At 37.8% G+C, this 21,465-nt stretch overlaps 1 protein-coding gene across 1 annotated transcript in view; it reads left to right on the forward strand.

Annotated features, from left to right (window-relative positions):
- The window catches only part of ARHGAP31 (Rho GTPase activating protein 31), a 106,381-nt gene extending 94,667 nt beyond the window's left edge, over positions 1-11,714 (forward strand). Inside the window, exons 10-12 of the mRNA XM_032220102.1 lie at positions 198-818; positions 4,157-4,440; positions 6,035-11,714. Coding sequence (XP_032075993.1) covers positions 198-818; positions 4,157-4,440; positions 6,035-8,449 — 3,320 coding nt within the window. The 3' untranslated portion in view covers positions 8,450-11,714. The remainder of the gene's footprint in view (positions 1-197; positions 819-4,156; positions 4,441-6,034) is intronic.
- The last annotated feature ends 9,751 nt before the right edge of the window (positions 11,715-21,465 follow it).

The following is a 21,465-nucleotide window of genomic DNA, read 5'->3' on the forward strand; positions in this document are numbered from 1 at the left end:
ATTCTTCTTTCCCCTCTCCATAAATATGATTGAATCACAGCATCATTAGACATGTGTCTGTGACCTTTAAAGATTAAAACAAAAAATGAACAAATTAATCAATAAACAATGTACAATGCAGGACAAAAAAGAGTTTGACCATGTATGAGAGACCAGACTGGCAAAATTTATCTTTGTTTCCTTCCTTCTTTCTTTAGGAGAGGATGAAAAAGGTCATTTCAAGCGCACAATCACGAGTGGAGGGTTTTTTGTTCCAATGATGAAACAACGAGTGGGAGGACCTAGCAGCTCCTTTGACCTCAACAAGCAAGACACAGAGTGGGATCTCAAAGGTGCCATGAAAGGAGCTGAAGGAGGAGCAGAGGACAATGCAGAGAATCATATTCTACGGCCAACCCAAATGAAACCACTTCCTGAGCAACTGAAGGTATTCCGCCCCACTGAAGACCCTGAGAATGAGCAGACCTCCCCAAAGATGTGCCGTATGTTTTATACTTCAAATAATGAGACATCCAATTTGGGATTCCATGGGACCCTATTCCCCCTGGAAGCCTCTCCCCGTCACCAACATAAAGCCTTGAATATCTCGGAGCCTTTTGCTGTCTCAGTGCCCCTTAGAGTATCTGCAGTCATCAGTATCAACAGTACACCTTGTCGGATGCCTGTCAAAGACAAAGCAGCTTTCTCTAGCCTTCAGGAATCCTCTTTTCTGGGAAAAGGAAGTGCTATCTCTTCAGTCCCTGAAGGTGACAACTGTGACCAATTAGAGCATGTCACAGTCAAGGAAGAAAAGAAGCCTGAGTCCAAATCCATAACAGGTAAGCTTAGAATAAGGATGGATGATGTTCCAGGAGATGTTGAACAGCTTATCTCTAGCCATGGCAAATGATCAAAAGAAAGAGATTTGCAAATGTTGAGAACAACATTTGGAAAGAGTTGTGCACCCTGACTTAGGAAAGGCTGTAGTAATGTGTTCACAAGAGACCTCCAACATGGGTAATAGAGAATAGTTGAAATATTGAGAGCATGTCATGGAGATTCTTGAAGAATATTTGACACATGTGTTTTTTCAAACATTGCTTTTTTTTTTTGGTGGGAGCATGCAGTTGAAAATGCCAGTTTACCTGGATACCTATTGCTGTCCGTCCATTCCTTTTTTCTTTTTGCTAGTGAAGAAAGAAAACCTAGATATATTACAGTGATATTTAAAAAAAAGTAAAACTGGCAAAAGAAAAGCTAATTAACAGAAAAAAATAATCCTCATAATTATCAATAGCAATTTAAAATTGATGTAATCTTTCAAGTTTGTTAAATCACAGAGCAACACATTATGACATCTTATTACTTTTATAATATAGAGATTTTCTTTTCAAAATAATAGGTATCAATCTTACCGTGTTTCCCCAAAAATAAGACGGGTCTTATATTAATTTTTGCTCCAAAAGATGCATTAGGGCTTATTTTCTGGTTAGGCCTTATTTTAGGGGAAATACGGTACTAAATGCATCCATCTGGTTGACAATCTTAATGGGGCTTATTTTGAGGGTAAGACTTATATTACGAGCATCCTAAAAAAATCATGCTAGGACTTATTTTCCAGTTAGGTCTTATTTTTGGGGAAACAAGATATATTCTGCCTCTGTTCTTTAAAAGTGAGGGTTTTTTATAAGAAAAGTGAGGGGGGGTTCCCAATTACATAAAATTGTTAAAAATATCCTGTGGAACAGAATGCCTTTAGGAACACATGGGTAACTTTGTATTGGAGATCACACAGCCTGAGGATGTTATGAAAACCTAGCTTGCAGTGATACAGCTGGAGTGATCTTTTTACTTAGTTATTAATGGAACAAAAGGGAAATCTTGGTGGTAGGCTGAAATTAATTGTCAGACAAGTTATTACATGTAGTTGGAAGAACATGAAGACAAAAGCGAGTTTTAGAAAGGATCAATTGAGACAGGAACGCACCTGGAAGGAACAGCTTAAACTTCCCAAATTGCTTTCCACTCTAAATCTCCTTTCATTAAAAATATAATAAAAAATCAGAGTACAGTATTTTATATGCCTATTTTATATACCTAGACTGCCTCTTAAAACAGATTACTGCAATATCCTGAACATCTAGAGCAGATGCTGACAACACAGTGCCAGGGCACCTATTGCACTCTAAAATATCTATTTTAATATATCTATTTCCCAAAATAAATGACATGATATTTTGAATAATTAAATGGCCAGTTTTCAGAGATTCTGGTGTGAGATCTCATTAAATTCTAGACTTCTTTTCTAGATGTCATAAGAACCCAACATAAGGTTGCAAAGATAATGATCTCATGAAAATTTAGGCATTAAAAGTATTTGGGCCATAACTGAAGTTCTTATGTTAGCATTTACAGCTTTAAACTGTTGAAAACTCCATATATTTAGAGATGTTGGGATATGAAGGATCATGCTAAATCATATACTCTATATATGTAAAAGGACCCAGATTCAGTATGTGCCACTTCCAGATAGAGATCTTTGCATCTTTCAAAAGACTTCCAACTTTTAGTCAGTGTGAAAAATACAGGATTATTGTCAAAATGTAGCCAGTGTTGTGTAATTTGTAGACTGTTCAGATTAGGAACATACTAGTATATACCGTAAAGAAGAAACCATGGCTTATTACATATAATTATGCTGCCAAACATACGTAGAGAGCATTGTTCATCTCATAGCTATATAACAGTTCAGGCACAATTGGTTCCACCACAATACCGCAGAGTGCTAATCCACGGAGACATAAGCGCGAGTGCTAATCCGCGCCGTCCGAATCACTAAAGCAAATGCGACCTTACCACGCTGACATAAGGGTGGAGGGCAAATCTGCGCCTTCCGAAGCACTCAGCCTAACCTCACCCTAAACCTAAACCTAACCCTAAACCTAGGGGCTCGCAAGCGGGCACGGGGCAAAGTGGGCTGCCCAGCAGCAGCAGCCCACGGGAAGGGTCCAGCTCAGCCGCGGGGGGCAGCAGGAAGCCCGCGGGTGGCCTGAGCGGGGCCAGCAGCAGCAGGCGGGGCGCGTCCTCCTCCTCCGCCGGCGCCTCCCCCGGAGGAAGAGGCAGGGCGGGCGGCGTCGGCGGATCCCGCGCCCCGCCTGCTGCTGCCGGCCCCGCTCAGGCCACCCGCGGGCTTCCTGCTGCCCCCCGCGGCTGAGCTGGACCCTTCCCGTGGGCTGCTGCTGCTGGGCAGCCCGCTTTGCCCCGTGCCCACTGCTGCTGTCAGCCCGGCCGCAGGAGCAGCTACCTTTGGAGGTATCTGGATCGCCCTTCTGTCGCTGCGCTGTTGTCGCGGCGGTGATGACGTCGCGGCTTCAGCGATGCGGTTTAACCACCGCTATTTTGACGAGCGCGGATTTGTCGTGCCACAGGCACAATTGACTTCAAATTATCTGTCCTTAAGATAAACTCAAATTGAGAAGTGCATAAATCCAACAACAAAATTAAGATGGCCTCCATTCATTACCAGAATAGAAAATCATTTCCATTTTAAAAGCCAGCCAGCCTATTTCTGTCCGTCCGTCCGTTCGTCCATCCACCCACTGCCATCTCAGTATGATGCCTTCAAAAAACACCAGAACTCTTGTCATATGCAGTCAGTTTCATATTAAGGAAGGTTGGTTTAGAATAAGTTGACCTTTTAATTGTACGGTTTCTTCATTTTCTTTTGATCATTTTGTTTTCTTCTTTAAAATTTGGGTATCTGCTGTCAGGGTTCCAAGTAAGACTCCCAATGAAAGAAGACACTGAGGCTTGAAATTCCTCAAAGTTCCATTTTATTAGAGATGTAATATTGGCACATCTTGGAAAACCCAAATCTGAAAGTTTCCAGGTTTTCCCAACCCAAATGAAAGTCCAAGTCCCTGCCCAGCACCCACATGGCCGTCACATCAGGCACCATCCCAACTGGAGATGCCTCTCAGTCACACCCTCCCAGGTGCAGGACAAGATGTCCTTGACTCTCTGAGAAAGGAAAGTTATTATGACTATATATCTCCCAGACTCCATATAACCTCCCCTCCCATTTTCCCACAGCATTGAATGTGGCAGGCCTAAAGGCCCAATGCAAAAGATGGCTTCCAGGCCTGACATCTGCTTTTTATTTTATTTGTTTACATAGATTCTACTACTGAGAAAATAGTCATAGTTAAGAAGCTGGAGTCTGTAAGTATTCCTCAAGTAACCATCAATACTCAGGAGACAAAGAGTGGAGGTAACAATTGCAGCCAACCTTTAGAAGATAAGCTCCCCCTGGAACAGAGCCCATTGGTTATGATCCTTGCAAGCCAGCAGCAGACAGAGAAAGCAAGTCAAGACCAGTTTGGAATTAAGGACATGTCAGAGCAAATTTCCTGGCCACCAGAACTGTCAATAGATAAAACAGAAGATAACTCACATCTAAAGGTAAGAAAAAGTATTGAAAGTCTTCTTTGGATGTTATGTTTTTTGACCGTTTTGCTATTTTATGAAAAAGACACCAACTATTCTTTCCTCAAGTACCATTCTTGATACACCCCGTAATACTGGACATTTTTATAAAGTGTATTCCAGATTTAAACATCCCCCAAACTGAATCAGGGTGATTGGGGCATAATAAATATGTAAATCAAGGCAGAATTCCTCTAAAGCCATTTAATTTGATTCTGAACTATCTCTGGCTTTCACTAATGATTGTGAGTTTCATACGTTTACAAACACACTGCAATGTCTAAGAATCAATCCAAAGATAATCTAAAACATTTTCCATAAAAACCAAACAAAAGCAGTCATGTTACTCATAAAATTTTCAGATTGTATGGATAGGCACACCTCTATTCTACTTGTAATTTTCTTCACATTTGTCCATTAAAAGATAGAAATGTGTTGGTCTGATTTTCCTCTCAGAAGGGTAAATAAAATTTCTGAATATGTCCATATTACTGTTTTTTTTAAAACAAGAAATGTCTGAACATTTTATAAAAAAAAAACTGAGCTGTCTTCCTCTTCTAATAAACGTCAACAAATTTTCATCCAATTAATTGAACATTAAAAAAATTAAAACCCTACAGCTTGTTCATTTTTAGTAATAGCCAAGAGGGGATTCAAATTTCAGATATCAAATTCAATTCAGTCCCCAAAAAGAATTGAGGCATTCTAAATAAACTAGACTAAAGCTACTGGGGGGAAGGGGGGAATCCAAGTTCTTTTTCACTCATTGCTTATTAATAATTCCCAGTCTTGCTTCCTTTGAGTCAAAAAGTCTTTTTTCCCCCTTCTCCTTTGCCATTGCCAAATGTTAAAGTCCAATAATGCCGATCCCAAATCTCTCAATGGAAAAATTCCTGGGAATCACATTAACACTGTGAGTTGTCTAGCTTGATCTTAGCAGTTAGCAATAGCAATTAGACTTATATACCGCTTCATAGGGCTTTCAACCCTCTCTAAGCAGTTTACAGAGTCAGCATATTGCCCCCAACAATCCGGGTCCTCATTTTACCCAGCTTAGAAGGATGGAAGGCTGAGTCAACCTTGAGCCGGTGAGATTTGAACAGTCGAACTGCAGAACTGCAGTCAGCTGAAGTAGCCTGCAGTGCTGCATTTAACCACTGTGCCACCTCGGATCTTCACATTGACTTTGAGGCCATTATGGAGTTTCCGATGATATAAATCCAAAACCACTGAAAATATTATAGTTGATTGAAATAGTTTATTACTTGCTGATTTATTCCCACTGTATCATAGTTTTCAAATAGTGCCTCATTTTTAACATTTGGTTTCCAACAAAGTGGGATGGACAAATAGCAAGATTTCTATCTTCAATGGAGGAAATTTTCATTTTAGCATTATTTATTTAATAGAATTTGAATGTATATAGTTTTTAATTGAAAAAGATAGTAGAAGAACTTTTCATTCTTTCAATAGAATATATGCTTAGCTGTTATTCTAAAACTTTTATGTAGCTGATTTAAAAAAGCTCATAAAATAGAGTTTTGTGATCTAGATGGTTTCTCTTTTTCAGGTGGTTGATGATAATTCCAACACTGTGATGAAACCACTGTGGCCAGATATTCAACAAGAGCTGAAAATTGTTGAATCTGAGGAGGAGTTTCCGTGTACTGGAAGTGCTTTAAAGACAGACGAACAACAAGGGGAGTTTAAACCAAGTCTTACATCCATTGCATCTTCAGAAACAAAGAGTTTAGTGTGTAGTTCTCTTCTGCAACCAACTCCCCCCAAAGAAGAAAACATAATTGGAGATCCATTGGCTATACCTGACATTCTTTCCAAAGAATCGAAACATGTACAACTTTGCAACTCTGAGACATACAGAAAGCAGAGTGGTATTTCCTTCACCTCAGTGAAGCTGCAAAATAGTCCATGTTCAAAAAATTGCCCACAAGATGATAACACAAAAAATGACCTTCCATCTCAATCCCTAAATTGGAAGTTTCCATCACAACTAAAAGAAAACACAGCTTTTTCAACAGACAAGTCATCATATTCCAAAGAAAATAATTTAGATCAGCCAAAATGTGAAAGTAAGAATCGGCTTCTTCAACTAGAGAAAAAAGTTGAAACAACAGCCCAGTTAGAAAAAAGCAGTGACATATTTTCAGAGAGAGATCTAGCCAATTCAAAGATCCAATGTAGAGCTGAAGTCCCATGGGTCAAAGGGGGCAGAATGAATAATCAGAACTCTGCTAACCGACAGGAGGAAGATACATGGAGTGACCATGTCCATAGTTTAGAGTTACTAGAGCCATGGGAAGATCATCAGTGGGTCACCAGTCCACTTCATTCTCCTACCTTGAAAGAAACGCAAGGGAAGGCACTTCAGGAGTTTCAGCCACAGAACCAAGGAATAGCCCAAAGCCATTTGAAGAAACCATGTTTCAGTCGCAGCTTTTCCTTAGATAGTAAAGATTTTTTGAAAGCTCATTGGGCTATAGAAATACCTTTAGCTAATGCACATGAAGAACAGCTTTGTGGTAACCTAGAACAAGGAATGAAGGAATATTCACCAGGACAGTGGAAAGAAAGTTTTCAGAAAGCTGAAGCCTGGCTGAATTGTTTAAAGGAAACTTCAAACTCACATGAAAAACACATGAAATATCTAAGTCATCAAGCAGGCTTTGCAGCAACGGAGTTGCCTTCTGGTCTTGAAGGATTGCCCAGTGCTGCCTGTAAAGCATTGGTTAAGAAGAAAGTGCCTAAAGATGAAAAAAATCAAGAAAACATGAAGCTAGATTCTCCTTCATCACAATTTAATACTGAGGTCAGTTTATTAAATTCAAACTGCACAGGAAAGCATGCAACTAATATTCAACAGAATGACAGACCTGGAGTTCCTGTTATGAAAGGACCGTGTTGTACTAAAGAGCTGCAGATCAATAAAAGTGAAGACATTCCATGTAAAGGAAAGCCAAGGCCCTCTTCTCTCAACCTGGATTCTGTCCTTCCACTCGCCAGCCTTTTTAATTTTGACAACTTGTCTTTCCCCTCTTCACCCAGGCACTTTCTCTGCGGGCAGAAAGAAGCTAAGTCTAGTGATTCTGCGCCATCCCTTCCTGTTGTTTGTCCAAGTGAAAATAAAGCTGACCTTTGGGGGTCACACTTTGATCCCCAAGACTTAGACTTAGAATACATAATGATGGCTCATGCTACCACCGGTCGTCGTAATTCTGCCCCTGTAAGTGTTTCAGCGGTAAGAACATCTTTCATGGTTAAGATGTGTCAGGCTCGAGCTGTGCCAGTAATTCCACCAAAGATTCAATATACCCAAGTTCCCCAACCTTTGCAGACACAAAACCCCAACTGTAGAATCTCACTGGCATCCGAGAATAAAGAAACAGAAGTCAAGAAAAGTCTAGTCAAGCCCATTCAAAATGCTCAGGGTCAGCTGCAACTCCCAAAGAGTCCATCACTTGATGGGATGGGAAAAGAAAACAACAATACACTCATTTTGGATTCAGCTGCAGCTAGAAAAGCCGAACCATCTTTTCCCAATCATAATACTACTCAGGATGCACCAATTCTTCGGCGAAAGAGAACCTCTGAAGGAGAAACCACTGGAGATACTCCACAGTCCTCAAAAATGGAGAGGCCATCTGGGGTTTCAAAGCCTTCTTACAGGTCTAGACCAGGAAGACCCCAGAGCCTTATTCTATTTAGTCCTCCCTTTCCTATCATGGACCATCCCTCTTCAGCAGACTCTAGAGTATTGTTGTCTCCCATAAGAAGCCCTACACAGAGCCCTTCTCCAAGTCCAATTTTGAATGATTTATTAGGGGCAGCCCCAGAGGGTGTCACTCTTCGTAACAAGATGACCATTCCAAAGAATGGCCAAAGACTAGAGACATCTACAAGTTGCTTTTACCAACCACAGAGGAGGTCTGTAATTCTGGATGGAAGAAGCGGGCGTCAGATAGAATAATGTCTTTCAATTTCTCTTCCCTGGTGGATGAGATATACTGGTAACACTGCGAACTTTGAATATGATGCTATTATTGCTAAATGCTTATTACTAAAACAGTAATTGTTGATTTCAACAATCCTTAATTTTATACTTTGTCACATTTAATAGATGAAATTATCCCACAGGTGAAAGCAACATTTTACTGCAAGGAAAGGCAGAGGTAAAAGGTGTCTAGAAATGTATTCCTTTATAAGACATTCTCATGCTTCTGCTTCCCACCAACAGATATGAATCATCTCAACTAATGTTCCTTTCCATGATCTTGCTTATTGCCTTCCTATAATGTTGAAATGCTAAGTATTGGGGAGTTCAGTCCTGGTATGTATTAAGAACAGCAGTCCTGCTCCATGCATCTATGTTCACACCTACAAGGAGCATTGTCAAAAGAATAATGTGCATGCTGGGCACTCAAATAAGTGGTGAGAGAGGAATGCTGATGTGTTTGAGTGAAACCTATTTTGATAAGCTATTATTATTATTAAAAACACCAATTATATCTTACTTTTCTCTAAATGGTTGATGGACTTTAATACTGATTATAGAAGATTGTATAAATAGTCATACAATGTAAAATATCTGCTCTGTCAATAATTGGAAGATTTAGTGATGTAATAGTAGAGATTGAACCCACTCCAGCTGATATTCACCCTCCTTCAAAAGCACTAATTTGCTATCTGTGTAGCAGTGTCACTTTAGGTAGCTGCTAAATAAAGTGATAGGGCAGTCATATTAAGCTTCAATCCACTTATTAGAACATTATAGCATACTGATGTTTATTGAAGACATTATAATATGATTTTCCCTACACCAGCCCCAGTATGGCTGTTTTGCAAATTAGATTGAATTTAAGTTGCTACCCAACTTGCATCAATAAGTGGCACAAAGTAAATTTCAATTAGCAAATAAATTCCACCCCAAATGTCTGGTTGCAAGTTATTAAATCAGAATTGGGGGTCTGAAGATCTATCAAGAATGACTTACATATGTTTGATTTTGTTGTCTCATTGACTCTCAATATCATAGTCTAGAACCACATATTCACAAAACACAATTGAACTAGAGCTAGGACAGAAAATATGTAGACAAGTGACTTTGTTGTGAAAATATGTGACAAGTGACTTTGGTATACATATAACATACTGAAATGGCATATATTGTAATTTCACTAATACTTATTTTGACACATGTACTTCTACCTAGAATTCCAACTTTGATTTTGAGAATAAGTTGCTTCACATAACAAAATGAGCACCTCTTACTTTTGAAGTCTTTTATAAACCCCTCTTTCTTTTTTTACTTTTCAATAAAGTTTATGTAAGGAAGTTTGAAATAATAGCAAAAGAGGATTGGAAGTTCTAAAACATTGTGGTTCTCTCCTTATAACAGAGTAATGGGTGACACGATCTTTATTTGTGCATTGTTAAGAACAAAAAAAAACCCTTATTTTAATTGGAGAGAATTTAATTGAAGAGAAATTCAACTACTTAATTGAAAAGAAATTCAGCTAAACACAACTGGAATGCTATGAATTTTTAAGATTTTTAAGATTCATTTTGAGAATAAATCAGTTTCTCCATTTTAGGAAACATAGAACAAGAGGTTCTGCTTTTTGCATCCTTAGATTTGGTCAAGGCTTGGTATGTTGCTTATAGTAGTTAGCAAAGAAGGGAAAGCAAAAAACAAAGTGCCCCCCCCCCCCCCGTCCTATAATGCCCAAGGACAGAAGGAAGGGCACTGTGTGCTGTGGAAGAAATAGGTTAATGGAGTGAAGCAGAATGCTGAATTAGAAGGAAAGTTGTTAGTACATTATACCATTTCTGGGATAACAAAAATAATTTACTTGCTCAATGAATGGTATCAAGAGAGAAAGAAAGATTTGCAGTAGTTACCTGTGGCATGGTTTGTTCTTTTGCTTAAGTAATGCCTAGGATTTGCTTTAAGCAAGGTATATTGACTATTTTCCTAGTGACAGATATATTTTCTAAAAATGTGCTATAGAAATATATTAAAATACAGTATAATTAAGACCTAAGAAGCTGTCTCTAAATAGCACTGCATGTCTGAATATTGGACAAAGCCAGTGTTTAGAAATTAGTTGCAAACTCCTGTTGTGTAGGTTTCCCACACTTTTGATAGAGAAAGATCATCAATTGCCCTGTCTGCTAACTGTGGAGTCTGTTCTTCCTGATCTTTTTTCCTGCAATTGTTCTTCATATCAACACAGGACTTTAACAACTATTGCTAAACTCATCTGAAACAGATCTCACTCAAAAAAGTAAATCTTCCAATGATTTCATGGCAATGGTCCCTGGGGTAATGGTGGTGAAGAATTGTTTTATGAGATGAGATATATGATTAAGAAACTAGAAAAGTGCTTGTATATCACTTTGCATCCTTAGCACTGTTTTACTTCAATTTCTTGTCAGTTTCAATTCTTGGGTGCACACACAGACATACACACAATTTCAGTTGAGATTGGGGAAATTATGGGCAAATTTGTAAAATGGATGGGATTCTTCTTCCATTGTGTTCTATTTTAAAAAAAGGCATAACTTTGGGGGAGTTTGAAGGTGGAGGAAAAGGGGAGGGCTGCACTTAGTTTTTTCAGTGGCATTCTGAGAACAACAGTCCAGACGTTAGATCAAGGATAAAATAAAATAAAATTGATTTCATTTCATTCAAAAGTGAATTCGGTTAATGGGGATTTTCTGAACACGTATTAAATGTAAAAATGTTCCCATGCATTTTTTAGTTTTCTTCCTTCTTTCATAGTATTAATCACAACTTGTTGGCAACTTTTGAAGGGACACATCCACTGTAGTCAAAGCATTCAAGGTCCTTCTATGGCTCTGAGGTCTCAAGCTGTATATGAAAAATGCTGCATGCCATGTTAGATTGCTTATAACATTTTAACTGTAATTCTTTAAGATACAAGTATACTTTTTTCAAGATTTGTTTCTGATAATTTTATTAAATAAAACAAATTTCAGTTGAGGATAAATCCCTGTTCCTTCCTGCCCTTTCCACTCCCTGAAGAAATTATGAGTCAGTTTTTCCTATTGCTTTAAATTTGAGAGGGGGAAACCGAGTCCATTAATGTGAGCTTTGTATGAATGCATTGAATTTCATTTAATCATCATGATGAGTATTGTTTTCATGGACAGCACGTGGAAATTTTGCCAAGTCTCAACCATGAGATTAAACTGGAGTTTTTATAAAAACATATTTGTGTCTTAGTGTTGTTTTGACAATGTACATAGTTACTGTGCTGGGAACAAAATCAAGTTACTTGATGGGAACAAAAGATGTTTACTTTTGACACTTCTATTATGGTCCTCCTTACTTATCTAAATCATGGATGGATATAACCTGTGAACTTTCCAGATGCTTCTGAAATTCAATTTCAAAAAGGTCCGGTTAATATCAAGTTCTGAGAAATATTGATGAGGAATCTTTCAGTAATATGAAGGGCTATAATTTTTCCATCCTTGAATAGCCCCAAGCATTAAGGATGCTTATCAGCATCACAAGTGTGATTATGCAAGATCATTGATAACCAATTATTTAAAGAAATTGAGAGAATGTACATTGTTATTACATTCTTATCTGAAAAATACTTGTTGGATTGTTAGATTTATACTCCAGGAACTTGACTGAACTACTTCATGTGGATGGCTCATCTACCTGTGTGAAGTAGTCAGAATATTAGTGATCACCCTGCATCCTTTGTAAGTAGTACAAAAGTTACAGACGGACTTAAAATTCTTGCTGAACTTCAGTCTTTTTCATATCTAGTAGAAGAAAATCCAATTTTCTGTGTTTCCAAAGCAACTTGCATAAATCTAAACATTACATTTGGTAGCAGCTGGATCTCATATTTTCTCACAAAGCATCTATCTTGACTACTGTCACCAGAAGCTCATAACTTGAAGGGATTTAATTCTCTTTCTATCTCTCCTCCAGCTGCTTCCTTTTCATTTTTCAAAATCTAAATGCATTAATTGGGATCCTGTTCGTATCTTTAGATACATTAAAATGAAAGGCCATTTGCATGCATTTTGATTGATATACAACAGAACATAGGATACTTAGTCTGGTATTTTACTTTTAGTAATATATTTAGCATGGCTATATAATTAGGGAGTAATCTGGTTGTGCTGGAATCAGATCTGGGCAACCTGCTAGTTCCCTGGATTTGATGGGATTCATGGCTTCTTCCTTATTCATGGATATACACAAAAAGATCTGATCTGGGAAATGGGTACTTTCACTATTATAGTGAAGAAAGAATAATAGTATCAACTATACATTTTCTTCTTCTTTGAGAAGATTGACAATGTATCATTTAATATTTTAAGGGGAGGTGAAAAATTCCTATGAAAAGTCAGCAGTGCAGGAGTGGATTGGGCTGTTTTTCCGCTAGGTCTTTTGGAGGAAATTGGGAATGGGTCTTTATTTCTATAATATTCAACAAGCATCTTTTTATTTCCATTTTTATTTTCATAACACACACTCACATGTATACTATACATAGCCTGTATCATATAGTATTAAATAATAATTACATCAGTTCCTCTTGTCAACAATGCCCAGAAAAATAGAAACCCATTATAGCTCTTCTGCTCTCCATACACCTCTTTCTTCTACCACCCTCCAACTTTCTATCTTCCCTCCATCATCCTTTCCTACTCTACTTCCACTTCCTTTCTACTGCTCCTCTCTCTACAATCCACTCCTCCTTATCTTTCTCATCTTCCCCCCTTACCCTCTCTCCTATCCTTCTCTTCCCATCTTTCTTCTCCCTTCTGTTTCCCACTCCTCCTCTCATTAGTGTATTTCTGCTACATGTCAATATGCTTAACATATCCTAGTTTTAAAGAAAAAATAGTAATAATAATAGTAATGAAAATATAAGAAAAAACAGTATACATGTGGGGTCAAATTACATTAAAGTCTAACATGTCTCGTCAAACCTGATATATATCCCTCCCCCTCCCCCCAACCCCCCCCAATCTCCCCCCCCCAACTTCCCAGAACCCATACACGATATAGATTTTTAACAAAAACAGTCTAAAATATATTGGAAAAAAGAATAAGAAATTGATAATATCTTTACATTGAACTTAGCTCCTCCTTGCTAAACTAACTTTAAACAATTTAAATCATTCCTGATCTTAAGCATAAGCTATCTGGAATTTCTTAGTCCCGTATTTATTTTGTATATAATCAATCCATTTTTTCCAGTCTTGTTTATATCTCTCATTTGAGTGGTCCTTAAGATATGCAGATATTTTAGCCATCTCAGCTAAATTTGTGACTTTCAATGTCCATTCTTGAATTGTAGGCAAGTCTTCCTTCTTCCAGTATTGCGCCACCAAAAATCTTGCTGCAGTTATTAAGTGCAAAATCAAGTTAATCTCTACCGCTGTACAGTCAGTAATTATACCTAACAAAAATAACTGAGGAGTAAACTTTATCCTTTTTTTAAGAACATTTTGCATAATCCACCATATTTTTATCCAAAATGCCTTAACCTTTTGGCAAGTCCACCATATATGGAAATATGTCGCATCGAGAGAACCACATCTCCAGCATTTGGATTGTAAATTCGGATACATAGAAGCCAACTTTTTAGGATCTAAATGCCATCTATAGAACATCTTGTAAAATTTTTCTCTCAGGTTTTGGGCTTGTGTAAATTTTACATTTCTTACTCAGATTCTTTCCCATGTATCCAACATTATTGGTTCTTCAATATTTTGAGCCCACTTTATCATACAATCTTTAACTAGTTCTGTTTCGGAATCCATCTGTACTAATACATTGTATATCCTCTTTATGCATTAAATTTTGATCTCTTATTTGTTTAAATAAATTATCCTCGACTTGCATGAAACCAATTTTTTGATCTGTTTTCCACCTGGCCTGTAGCTGTCCATACTGGAACCATGTTTGAATTACCTTTTCCTCTTTTAATACATCTAAGGATTTTAGTTGTAATACACCCCTTTCTAGGGTAAGAAGCTGTCTGTAAGTAATTATATCCTGTTTTTGTGCTATATTCATATTTTCTATTGCGTGTCTAGGAATTGCCCACATGGGTATCTTGTCATTTAATTTGTATTGATATTTTTTCCAAACCCACATTTTCCTGTGTTTTTTGTGGCAGATGTTTAGTAATGCAGGCAGCCCTCGATTTATGACCACAAATGAGCTCCAAATTTCTTTTGCTAAGCAAGACAGTTTTTAGGTGGGTTTTGCCCCATTTTATGACCTTTCTTTCCACAGTTGTTAAATGAATTTGACTTCCCCATTGACTTTGCTTGTCAGAAGGCCACAAAAGATGATCACATGACCCCGGGACACTGTAACCATTATACATGTCTGTATATATGCCAGCTGCCAAGCGTTCAAATTTTGATCAAATGATGATGCAGATGCTGCAACAGACGTAAATGTGAAAAACAGTCATTTTTTCAGTGCCATTGTAACTTTGAACTGTCACTAAATGAATGGTTGCATGTTGAGGACTATCTGTAGTAACAAAAACATCTATTCCTCTTTAATATGAATACTGTATAAAATGGACAAATGTTCTCCTTTAATATATTGGAAACCGAATGGGACATGTACAAAATAAATGCTCAGAACTATATTCTTGCTCTTTCTAAAATAGTGAATGTTTACATTACTACAATTTCCAAACAAATTTTAAGTTATATCACTTAAAAGAGCAGAATCTGGTTTATTACAGGTACTCGTGTGTGTGTGTGTGTGTGTGTGTGTGTGTGTGTGTGTATCAATCATATATCATGTATATGATATATGATATATATGATATATGATAGAGGTCTAACATATCCTGTACCCGTTAACAGCGGTGTTCCCCAAGGTAACATTTTAGGACCAACATTCTTTATACTTTACATAAATGATCTTTGCAATATTAGAAGCAACTGCATTTTCTTTGCTGATGATGTAAAACTATTCAACACCACTGACAATGCTATCACCCTTCAAAAAGACCTTGATTAGGTGTCAGATTGGTCAAACTTCAAATCCCAACCAATAAATGCTCTGTTTTACACATTGGCAAAAATAAATCAGAACATAAAATACAAGGTAGATGGGCATGATCTTGCAGATGATCTGCACTCTATCAAGGACCTTGGAGTACTCATTTCTAAAGATCTAAGTGCCACAGCCCACTGTAACAACATTGCCAAACAGGCATTAAGAGTTGTTAACCTAATCTTGTGTAGCTCTTCTCTGGTAATATTGTACTACTAACTAGAGCATACAAAACATTTGGTAAACCAATTCTCAAATACAGCTCATATGTCTGGAACCCGCACTGCATATCAGACATTAATACAATTGAGAGAGCCCAAAGATATTTTACGAGAAGAGTCCTCCATTCCTCTATCTGCAATAACATTTGGGCTTAGACAACTTAGAACTACGCCATCTTCAGTCTGACCTAAGCATAGTACATAAAATTGTCTGCTACAACGTCCGACCTGTCAATGACTACTTCAGCTTCAACCGCAATAATACATGGGCAAACAATAGATACAAATTCAGGTTAAACCACTCCAAAGTCGATTGCAGAAAATATGACCTCAGACACAGAGTGGCCAATGCCTGAAATACATTATCTGACTCTTTGGTTTCTTCCCCTAACCCCCAAAACTTTAACCTTAGACTGGCTACTGTTGACCTCACTCCATTCCTAAGAGGTCTGTAAGGGCCGTGGATGAGCGCACCAATGTGTCTACCGTCCCTGTCTAATGTCTCTCTTTATTTGTATCTTTTTTCATGTATTCAAAATCACGTTTATACTTTTATCTGTTATCTTATATAGATGCTTAAATAAATAAATAAATAAATAAATAAATAAATAAATAAATAAATAAACAAACAAACAAACAAACAAACAAACAAACAAAATAACAACCATTGCTTAACAATCATTCAAAGTATTGAATGATTCTTTTTCTTCCAAGAGTTTTTTCAAAACAACCAAATTTTTGGTCCCTAATACATAGCCTTATACACATGCTGTTGTTTTTGTTGATTGAGTGTTAGTGATGCTGGTAGAAGAAGGAAATGCATCATATCCTTTTAAGCTTTAGTGAAAGTGCAATCCAGAAATATTTAATTTTAGCAATAGGAAGACATGTTAGCATTTCAAAGCAAGTACAGCAGCTGTTTAATAATAAGCCAAGGGATAAAAGACAGAACCGGGGATAAAATAACATAGCTGAAGTTTTCTGAAAAAGGAGCATTTTCTGAAAGGCAAAAGCTGAAGTAAAGAAACAAAAAACAGACATTGAATTCATTTTCCACTGCTAAAAGAACTTGGGGAGAAAGGCTTATTTTAAAAATGGGAAAAGTTAATCTCTGTCTCAGCAAATACAACATTCTTTATTTTATATTTCATTACTGTTACCTTAGGCAACTGAAGTTCACCAAATTTTGCCCCCCCCCCAAAAAAAAACTTATAAAAGGAATTCTATGTCTCTCAATGTATTCTGGAGTATCTACAGCCCTAAACCACTTGTAAAAGAAGAGCCTTGTTTAACTATTACAGAAGGAATATTCTTTTGGTAAGAACTATGCAATTCCAACATGACTGGAAAGACTTAGATCATATATATAGATGAGGCTAGAGTGTTGCTGTAAGCACTTGAAGAGAGGCACTTGGAAAAGCATTTGTTCAGATATCCATGAACATTAGAGGGATCACACCCATGCTTATAGCCTCCTGTCTATATACTTGCCGCAAGGCAGGGATTAGCAGTCTTTAGAGACTTAAAGTATATTTAGAATTTGGAGAATGAATGCACTCACAAAATATGATATTCCTAGAAACAATGTGAAAGCAGAGGCAGGATTTTTGTTTGTGTTTTTTCAATATGGAAGCTACTATTTTTATTTGAAAGCATTAAACATTAGGAGAACTGGGTGATTTGCCATGTATCCAAGACAGTATTTTTATGGGATGGAGAAAAAAGTAGCACATTCTCTGGTCCAGTAACTTCCATTTGTGCTGGGAAGCAACTTCTAGAATTCTCAGCCACCATGGCCTGTGATTATTCCAGGTTGGAGTTGGCTAACATCATGAAGAAGATGCAGGATACTATGATAAAACAAATGCTTTGCATGTAGATAAATCACACATTCAGTTTTTGGCTTTTTCAGTTATAGATATGTGCTAACTAATTAGCAGAAACCTCTTCATGAGATCCTGCAGAGTGGTCAGAATACTGTAATAACAAGCACCACTAGTTGCTTATGGTTTTTAGCAGCTTCTCACAAGCACGTAAATGTAAGATGATACAGAGAACATTGGCAACAGCCTTGGAGGACAAGATGAAGAACCATTACTAAGGCAGAGGTCAGATAAGCGGGAGTTGAGAAACTAATTTGAGAGATCATCTCAGATAGGCTCTTCTCTAGTTCACACAAAGATAAAGGAGGGAGAGAACACATTCAGACTTACAAAATTTTGTTCTACGCCTGTTACAATAAAAGTAGTCCTGACCTACGTAGTATTTGTTTCTTACTCCGGTTTAAGTTGTAAGATGAACAAAGAAACAACACAGGTTTTACAGGAAAAGAAGCATGTGAAGAATTGAGAAATAATTGAGTAATCTTAGCAACATTTTTTTGTGAAAAACAAGGCAACAAATTCAAGACCATATTCCTGTCCACCATATCCTTGTAATAGAATATTCAGAATGTGTACCAAAAACATATGGTCAAGATAAGTTTCATTGGAAAAATGCTATAATAGGTGGGGGTTGGGGGAACATGGGGTGCAGTGCATCCCCCCTGCTCCATTTTTAGTGCCAGGAGCTCCAGGGAGGGCTTCCGGAGCCCAGGGAAACCATTTTTGCCCACCCGGAGGCTCAAGGAAAGTCTCCGGAATTTGGGGAGAGCAAAAACACCCGCCCACTATGGTGCTGGAAGGGAAGTAGGCTGTGCAGGGGGCATGCACGCACATGTGCATGGGGAGGCCACACATACATGTGCAGGAGATGAGAGCATTGCATTGTGGGTGTGGGCACACATGCACGTGCAATAGCACACACGCACACAATTTTGGCAAGCAAGGAGAAAAAGATTAGCCATCACTGGTCTAGAAGCTATTGTAGAACTCCATGAATAGGAGGTAGCAGTGTGTGTCAGTTTCACTGAGGATATTGTGAAGTCATCTCCAATGACAAGTTTTCGCTCATCTTTCTTTTACTATTTCTGCCACTCTTTTTAATACACTCTGTATTACAGGTCTGCGTACCAAAGTTGGTGAAAATGAAGCAATGACAAAAGACCAAGTGAAAAAATCCTGAAAATATTTTTAGCCAGAATTTTGTTATGTCCACATTCTTCAGTCATTGTAAAGAATTTGTTATAAAGACTGGGTTTCAGCCCAGCTGTAACGTTGCCAAGAGAATCTCAATCTTATGCAGGAAAAGACCCGAATACAACAAGACCAGCATATGTGTGTGTGTGTGTGTGTGTGTGTGTGTATATGTATGTGTGTGTATATATATATATATATATATACTGTATATACTCGAGTATAAGCCTAGTTTTTCAGCCCACTTTTTGGGCTGAAAAAAGCCGCCTCGGCTTATACTCGAGTCAGTGAAAAATTTGCCCGAAATGGAGGAGAAAAAGGGGCGGGGCCATGCCGCTGGGTGACACTCGTGAATGGCCCAGTGCCCCTGTGAGTTTCCCCTCCCTCTGTGTCAGTTTGCCGCGCAGCGCGCACCGCACCATCCCCCCTCCTCACGTTCTAATGTAATGCAGGGCTGTCTTACGATTCCCCTTCCTCCCACTCCTGCCGCTCTGCAACGATGTCCCACCTCCTCCTTGTTATGGCAAGCAGCCACATAGCGATGTCCCACCTCCTCTGGTACAGTGATCCAATGATAGGAATCACTGTGCCGTGTGTCATAGAAGGCGGGACATCGCTCCCGCGGCTGCACGGGACATCATCATCACAGCGGGACATCAGCATCATGAGGTGAGTGAAGTATTTCATTGAATACACCGCTAGTTTACTGTTTTTCTTTGAAATAAATATTCAAAAACATTATTGGTATCTATTTTTATTTTTGAAATTTACCGGTAGCTGCTGCATTTCCCACCCTAGGCTTATACTCGAGTCAATAACTTTTCCAGTTTTTTGTGGTAAAATTAGGTGCCTCGGCTTATATTCGGGTCGGCCTATACTCGAGTATATACGGTATATATATATATATATATATATATATATATATATATATATATATATGTGTGTGTGTGTGTGTGTGTGTGTGTGTGTGTGTGTGTGTGTGTGTGTGTGTGTATACATACATACATACATACATACATACAGACAGACAGACACACACACACACAGACACACACACACACACACACACTGTATATACAAAAACATATTTTTGATTTGGTATTTTGGAACCTAAAATTTGTAACTTATCTCTAAATATATACAATACCAATTCTCATCACTTTCTTTGGGAAAAAAAGGTGACTATTTTATATTTTAAAGGGAGAAGCTGTTTAAGTCATAGACTTCAATTGACGGAGTAATGCAACTTAAAGCAACCCTTATTAAATGATTGTCCAGCCCCTACTTTAACATATCCAGTGTAGGATAAACTACAATGTTTCCTTGTTACTGGTGTCACTTTCAAATGAAACGAAATCAAATCAAATTCCTGTCAGGTATTTAAAAAATAACATCTCTTCCAATTATTATCCCCTCCTCTTATTTTGCATTTTAAAGGATAAATACAATGACGACTTTCAGTCTCTCTTGAACAGGATTTCCTCCCACTCACATCCCCTGCTTTTTTTCATTGGTGTCCCTAAAAAGCCCCAGACTGAAGACTTCTTAAAGTGTGGGAGTACTGATACTATGTTGTGAATCCAAGGTAATTTGTTTCTCATCAGACTAAGTTGGTGAGTAGTAATCTCTGCAGCATTAGTAGCAAAACCTAGGTGTATGGAATAATACTTAACTACTTACCAGTGGTGAAATTCATTTTTTTTTACTACTGGTTCTGTGGGCGTGGCTTGGTGGGCATGGCAGGAAAAGGATACTGCAAAATCCCACCCCACTCTGGGGCCAGCCAGATGTGGTATTTGCCGGATCTCCAAACTACTCAAAATTTCCTCTACTGGCTCTCCAGAACCTGTCAGAACCTGCCGAATTTCACTCCTGCTACTTACCCAGCAGCTATACTGCCTGTTTAACCACTGCAGAAATGCTGAATAGCCTTAAGAAAACAGCTACTGCTTATAAAAATTGGGTAATGGTGAGCAGAATAGTTCACATACAGGAAGTTATTAATTTTGGTTGTTTTATTGAAAATAAACACATCTTTTTTGTGCCTTCTAGTGGTTGTCTGGAGTAACCCTCTGAATAATCAATGTTAAGATAAATACAGAAAAAAAGTAATAAACTCTTTAATATATTATAGAAGTTTCCCCTTCAGAACATTCATTCATGGGTAATTTGAGAGCAATATATGACCCTGCCCTCTAAACTTCACCCCACTTCACCACATTTGCATTGTGGAAGAAAGTACACGTGAAAAATGTTTTTGTGCATTCTATTCCTCAGCAAAACCTTCCTTTGCATCATTGGGAAACAAAAAAGGTTAAAGCTATGACATTCTATTTACAAATTCAAATGTTCTTTCATGAAAATATAGATAAAAGTGGTTTAATGTTCATACATCAAAATTATACTTAAGTATCCAGGTCCTACAGTTAAAGAATCTCTTATAAAACATGATTATCTGTACTGTTTTTTTTAATAATGAAGACACAGATTTGATTCAATAACTGAAGTTTCCCACTTTAAAAAAAAACATTCATTCCAGTTTTTCAGATTAGGAAAGCATGAGAAAAATCACTATAATGAACAATCAATATACTTGGGTTATGTTAGA

This window comes from Thamnophis elegans, chromosome 6, assembly GCF_009769535.1.
Source record: "Thamnophis elegans isolate rThaEle1 chromosome 6, rThaEle1.pri, whole genome shotgun sequence".
Lineage (NCBI taxonomy): Eukaryota > Metazoa > Chordata > Lepidosauria > Squamata > Colubridae > Thamnophis > Thamnophis elegans.